This window comes from Propithecus coquereli, unplaced genomic scaffold (genome assembly GCF_000956105.1).
Source record: "Propithecus coquereli isolate 6110/MARCELLA unplaced genomic scaffold, Pcoq_1.0 Scaffold436, whole genome shotgun sequence".
Classification (NCBI taxonomy): Eukaryota; Metazoa; Chordata; class Mammalia; order Primates; family Indriidae; genus Propithecus; species Propithecus coquereli.
This window is the reverse complement of record NW_012150130.1, coordinates 716,619-723,875: the sequence shown is the minus strand read 5'-3', so window position 1 is coordinate 723,875 and position 7,257 is coordinate 716,619. Positions and strand designations below refer to the sequence as shown.

Here is a 7,257-nt window from a genome sequence, read left to right as displayed (position 1 = left end):
TTAAGAGACAGGGTCTTGGTCTTTCACCCAGACTGTAGTGCAGGGGCGTGATGACAGCTCACTGCAGCCTCGAACTCCTGGCCTCGAGCGATCCTCCTGCCTCAGCCTCCCGAGGAGCTGAGACTATACATGCCTGGCTCTGTCCATTAAAATTTTAGATACTAATTGTAACTTGAAAAGGAATTTTGAAAAGAAAATATAAAAAATATTTGAGATACGTCAATATAAAACAGAACAAAACTCAATTCTCCTTCCTTGATGAAGCACATATTTTCTGTAAATCAAAACTCTAGTATCTTTTAAGCAGGAAATACATTTTATCCAATTATAATTTTAGAAGCCAGAATTGTTAGGTGAGGTTTTTGGGCTTCTGTTACACCTCTATAATCCTGTTTAATGGGGGGAAATATTAAGCTGCCTTACTTCAGTTTTTTGTTTGTTTGTTTCTTTACACCAACGTACTATATCTCAGGTGCATAGGTGGCCGCCACGAAAGGAAAGAAGGAAACATTCCAGACATTCCTGTTCTTTCAACAGGCTGAAAGAACAGTGTATATAAAATATGAAATTACATGGTATATACTCCATATACCTTTATTGTCTTTTAAAATTATTTTTTAATTCAGAAGAGTGGATTTTTTCCCTTTTTTTAATCATGGTAAAATAAATGGTTACCATTTTAACCATTTTAAGTGTACAGTTCAGTGGCATTAAGGACATTCACACTTTTGTACAACCATCACCACCATCCATCTCTAGAATGTTGTTATCATCCCAAACTTAAACCGATTACCCATTAAATACTAACTCCCCTTTTCCCCCTCTTTCCAGACCCTGGTAACCTCTATTTCACTTTCTGTCTCAATGAATTTGCCTCATATAAGTGGAATCATGATATTTCTCATACAATACTTAATCCATAATGATACAATAATTATGCTAAGTGAAATGCTTGACTTACTTCACTTAGGATAATGTTTTCAAGCCTCATCCATGTTGTAATATGTATGAGAATATCATTTCTTTTTATGACTGAATAATATTCCATTGTCTTATAGATACCACATTTTGTTTATCCATTCATTCATTGATGGGCATTTTGGTCGTTTCAACCTTTTGGCTATTGTGAATAATGCTGCCATAAACATCAGTGTGCAAGTATCTGTTTGATTTCCTGCTTTCGATTCTTTTGGGCATATATCTAAAAGTAAAATTGTTGGATCTATGCAACAACATCTGTTTAACTTTTTGAGGAGCTTCCAGTTTCCCACAGTTGCTACTCCATTTTACATTCCCAGAAGCAATGCACAAGGGTTTCAGTGTCTTCACATTCTTGCCAACACTGTCTTTTAAAGTTTTGGAAACATTTACCAGATTATATACTAGTTCCATAAGAACCGTGGGAAATACATTCATATTGTCATTACGTTAAAAATGACCTGTTGGTGACTAGCCTAAGAAAAAGTTTGTATGAGCCAGCATCAGAGAATATTGATGTTTTTCTTACTGTTTATGTAGTACAGAGTAGATTCATGGAAAGGACTTCGAGTTAAGAAATTGCTCCTAAAGTCGCATTCTTAAGTGTAAAATAAATCAAAAGTTCATAATCTGCATGTCTGTTTTAGCAACACAATTTTCTCTTTTCCTTCAGCTCCCTGCACAGGTGGCACTTTCTTTTGCCACAGCAACATGTGCATTAATAATTCTTTAGTCTGTAACGGTGTTCAAAACTGTGCCTACCCTTGGGACGAAAACCACTGCAAAGGTGAGTCTGATGTAAAGGCCAGCCTTTTTGAGAAAAAAAATGGCTGCTGCCTTTCATTAAGAAAGACTTAAAATGCTTTTTCTGTGACTATGCTTAGCGTAACTGCTTGGGCAGAAATGGAAACATTTATATGTTCTTTTAAATGGATCGTAAACTTCTAGGATGTGGTCAAAGCAAAGAAAAATACTTAATGAAACCAATTTGTGTTTACAAACTGTTTTTTACCTTAAGTTGTTCAAAAATGTATCGTGATATTTCCTGGCCTTATTTTCTTACTGTTAGTGAAGTTTGTCATTTGTATTGTAAAGATATCTTACTTAGTTATCAAAATAATTTAGAGGTTAGCCTGGAGTATTGTTCTTTTTTAAATTATTAATATCTGGAAACTTTAATAAAAATCAACTGACCGATTCAGTCTTGCAATACAAAACTAGACTCATTCAAGGAACTGCTTTCCTAGAAAATTTCACTGAGTTTCCTATGCTATATTCCCAGTATATACTCTCTGAAAGATAAATACGGCTTGTGGTAATAGCTGAGTGTCTGCAGGCTGGTTGTCAAATCACTGTCTCAGAAGTAGTTTGTCTGCCTTTTATCCTACAAGAGTTCAGTAAATATCTTGATAAGGAAAGCTGATCTAATCTGATATGGCTGTCTTAAATACTTGACATGAAGTATTTTTAGATAGTCATTCAAAACCAGTATACCATGATAACATACCCGGGTGGGTTAGTCTGGTCATGTTAGTTCTCTCTTCCTGGTGTCCGTCAGTAGAAATATTGTGAATATACCTAAGCATGGCAGTTAGTCAAACCTACTGTAGAGCAGACAGCTAAAACTCGATAGAACGAATGTATTTATTTTGGCATTCTGTATTTATGTATTTGATTTGATTTGCAAATCATATGCATTCATGTATCTTCTGAGTAAAGGAACCAAGAACTTTATCTTTCGTGGAATCTATCTGGCTATCTTGTGATTTGTGGCTTTAACCAGAAGTCAAAATAGAAAATATAATAATCGTTTTACTTGTTTAAAAACCTAATTGTAAATTTCATTGTCTGTGTATATTTGACCCAAGTGTTCTGCTTTACCTATAAATACCTTTCAATCTGTGCCAGGACTCTTATTAATGAATTTTGAAAACCTTAACGTTTCTTTCTCTTTCCACAGAAAAGAAAAAATCAGGACTATTTGAACAAATCACTAAAACTCATGGAACAATTATTGGCATTACATCAGGGATTGTCTTGGTCCTTCTCATTATTTCTATTTTAGTACAAGTGAAACAGCCTCGAAAAAAGGTCATGTCTTGTAAAACTGCTTTTAATAAAACTGGGTTCCAAGAAGTGTTTGATCCTCCTCATTACGAACTGTTTTCACTAAGGGACAAGGAGATTTCCGCAGACCTGGCAGACTTGTCGGAAGAGCTGGACAGCTACCAGAAGATGCGGCGCTCCTCCACCGCCTCCCGGTGCGTCCACGACCACCACTGCGGATCGCAGGCGCCCAGCGCGAAGCAGAGCAGGGCCAACCTCGGGTCCATGGAGCTTCCTTTCCGAAACGACTTTGCACCGCCACAGCCCATGAAAACGTTTAATAGCACCTTTAAGAAAAGTAGCTACACCTTCAAACAGGCACATGAGTGCCCTGACCAGGCCCTAGAAGACAGAGTAATGGAGGAGATTCCCTGTGAAATTTATGTCAGGGGGCGAGAAGATTCTGCACAAGCATCCATATCCATCGACTTTTAATCTTCCACTAAAGGTGACGTTGATTATTAAGTATGTATGTACGCACCCTACAGAGCACCCGTGCTGTGTTCCGCAGCCAACCCTTTTTCCCATCAAAACTAGGAAGACCTTTATTTACCCTTAACCTCCTGTAATGGTATGTTTTTATTCTCTCTCGGGCAGTCTATATGTGTTAAACCAACCAAGGAGCTTACTATATTCGGTAGAAAAAATAGCAGTCATCTGTTGCCTGGCATCATACAAAGAAAGCACCACCAGTCAAACAGCATTTGAGGAGAGGAGTGGTTTTGCTGAACCACTCAAGGTTCGGGCCGCCTATCAGTTCCAGCATCAGGAATACTCCTCTTGACTGATCCAGCTCTGTCAATATTTTGATCCCACAATAAACTCAAAAATAAGATTTTTCTTTACATGCCTTTTATTTTTCTTTTCTCTAAATTTAATTTGTTTTATAAGCCTATAGTTTTACTATTTCAGTTTCTTACATAAATCTAAGTTGGTTAACATACCACATACTTCAATGTAGGCATTTGTTCTTGAATTTGTCAAAATATAGCTAGTTACTGTGCCAATGAAGACCCAGTTATGGTTCATCCATCTGTTTCTTCTGGACTGTTTTCTATAGTTCTGCCTTTTAATTACTGGATCCTTAGTCTTTATTCTCTGTGAGAAGTAGTAGATGATATGATTTATCACCTTTAAATCGTGTTTTGTCTTAGTTATACTAGAAAATTACATAATCCTGTGATGTATGCACCATTGCCATTTATGACTAAAAATTTGAGAAAGATAAAAACTTCTGGGCCTGGTGTGGTGGCTCGCGCCTGTAATCCTAGCACTCTGGGAGGCCAAGGCAGAAGGATTGCTTGAGCTCAGGAGTTTGAGACCAGCCTGAGCAAAGCAAGACCCTTTCTCTACTGAAAATAGAAAAATTAGCTGGGCGTCGTGGAATGCGCCCATAGTCCCAGCTCCTCGGGAGGCCGAGGCGGGAGGATTGCTTGAGCCCAGGAGTTTGAGGTTGCTGTGAGCTATGATAATGCCACTGCCCTCTACTGGGGTTGGCAGAGCAAGGCTGTCTTAAAAAAAAAAAAAAAGTACTCTGGCAAGCCTTTGAAATTTCCCAAGTTTGGTCATCTTCATTGACAGCCCATTCATTCCTGTAAACAGAGCCGTTCACTTTTTGGAAGGCCTGTAATTATGTTTATTTCCAATGTTTCTCATCACAAGGTTGTGTTTTCTATTATTTTTGTAAAATGATTACTTGGCTCCCTTTATATTGGTTTATCTTACGGCATATGGTAACCAACATTATATGAGAGTTAAAGGGAAATTTCTGAGAAACTGTATGGCCTTTACATTGCCTCCTACTTGGGACAGTACGTTTTTCCAGCTGTTATCAAGAATAATAACTTCCACTTTTTTTTAAACCACTTTTGACCTTTTTTTATGGTATGTAAAACAATAATTTATAAACATAATGTAAAAACTCATTGTGGTTTTTTTAGACCTTTGATATTATTTGATACTGTACAAACTATATTAAATCAAGATTTAAGACCTAATGACAGACTTCTTTCAGTGTTGGCATTAGCAGCTTTGGATGCAAATATGCTATGATGGAACTATCCACTATGACTTACTGTAAAGACCTTGGTAATGTGTACGTAACCTTTTACTTTCCTTTCGTTACTGTATTTAGTTTTTGAAAAAGTTTTCACTGTGTGATATTTATTGCTCTAAATCCCTACACAAATTCTATATTAAAATATACATTGTACATGATCCTTCAATCATGTTATTTGTGGCACTGAGACTTTGGATCTTAAGATATATATGGAAAGGAATTCATTTGTCAAATTGTAACTAATACAGACATGCCACTTCCTATGTTTTTTGTAGTAAATTCTCAATGAAATTAGAAGTTGAAATTGCACTGGATTTCATTAACTTTTTTAAATATTACATAGATGTGTTCTCATAGATTAGCAAAAGCTGACCTTAAATATGATACACATATAACACTGCCTCAAAATGTTTCTTATATCAATTTTTTTTATTTTTAACAAGGTAGGTAATATTTAGGAGATAGGAAAACCTCATAATATATTCATGATTTAAATTTGTTTAAAAATTAGCATAATTTCCTGTTTTAAAAATACAACTTGGAAAGGTTAAAAAGACTTCGTGAATATAGTGTTCAATGAAGTGATAGCACAGACAGTTAAGTTCTTTCAATAGTTATGTTGAATAGGCATTTTTTTAGGTAACTTATGCCAGCCAACATTTGAACAGCATAAGAAATACTTAATATAACAACTATTATCTCACTCTTCATGATGATGAAAGGGAAATTAGCATATTTTCAATGTAAAATTATGTCCATTATAAAAATAGCTGTGAAATCCATTTTTAACCTCTAGATTACAGTAGAAAATAATACAGTATGCTTAAATACATTATCTATAGTCGCTTGTAACTATATATATATATTTTTTTTTTTTTTTTTTTTTTTTGAGACAGAGCCTTTCTCTGTTGCCCGGGCTAGAGTGCCGTGGCATCAGCCTAGCTCACAGCAACCTCAAACTCCTGGACTCAAGGTGATCCTTCTGCCTCAGCCTCCCAAGTAGCTGGGACTACAGGCATGTGCCACCATGCCCGGCTAATTTTTTATATATATATTTTTAGTTGTCCAGATCATTTCTTTCTATTTTTTAGTAGAGACGGGGTCTCGCTCTTGCTCAGGCTGGTCTCGAACTCCTGAGCTTGAGCGATCCACCTGCCTCGGCCTCCCAGAGTGCTAGGATTACAGGCGTGAGCCACTGCGCCTGGCCTGTAACTAAATTTTTATTTTTGAAATTTGTTTCCTATTTTCTTTTAAAAGGTCTTGAAGAGGCTTACAAAATACAGAGCCTTTAAAGAAGATTTAACAGTAAAACAGCACAAAAGTACGTGGTTTCATTCAACTCAGCAAGTAAAGCTTGGACAATAAATTTGGTTCTAAATTTTCTTCCTGCTAAAACAAAAGAAACAGTTTTTGCTTTTCACAGTAGAAAACAAATATATCTGCAAAAGCAAGCTAGTTTTCTCTTGAACTAAAGCATGAGGGTTTTTATATAGGACAACATTTCTTTAGAATTTAAAAAAGATGCCAAATGCAGAGAAAGATCATAATGGCAAATCTTAACCCAGCGAAGGCATGATTCAATGTAGTCTAGGAACACTGGTTTCTGATCAGTCTATTTTCAGGGACAGAACTAACGAAGCAGATGATCAATAACTAAGCCTGCCTTACTGCAGATGTTACATGCCTTCATTGAACTATATAGGTGGGTATTAGATCTCATTTATTTTGTAGTCAAACATTTTGTCTATATTTAGGAAGAAAAGAGGATGGAACTAATAAATTCTAGGCATTATTACCAAAATAATGCTAATTGCTGTATATATCGTCTTTGAGATCAGTGAGAAAACTTTACAAATTGTTTACTAAAGTGAAAGCCATAAACTTAAGTAATGGAAGACACAATTTAGCCATCAATTCTGAAACAGCATAAAGGACAGCTCTATAATATTGTCATGGTTATCTTTCATCCCAAATTTAACACAAGATGTCAACCCCCAAGTGCCCACAAATTAATTGCAGGAAACCTACTAATCCAAATTCTGAAGTATAAGACTAAAATGTGTTATTTCTTTAGCAGGGGAGGAATATTAAATCTAAAGGCTTAACAAAAAGCA

General features: G+C 36.0%; 1 protein-coding gene across 2 annotated transcripts in view; it reads left to right on the top strand.

Moving 5' to 3' along the window:
* Positions 1-3,929, top strand: part of NETO2 (neuropilin (NRP) and tolloid (TLL)-like 2) — a 68,675-nt gene extending 64,746 nt beyond the window's left edge. For both annotated transcript variants that reach the window (XM_012653968.1, XM_012653969.1), the window contains exons 8-9: positions 1,652-1,765; positions 2,939-3,929. In XM_012653968.1, coding sequence (XP_012509422.1) covers positions 1,652-1,765; positions 2,939-3,519 — 695 coding nt within the window. In that variant the 3' untranslated portion in view covers positions 3,520-3,929. The remainder of the gene's footprint in view (positions 1-1,651; positions 1,766-2,938) is intronic.
* The last annotated feature ends 3,328 nt before the right edge of the window (positions 3,930-7,257 follow it).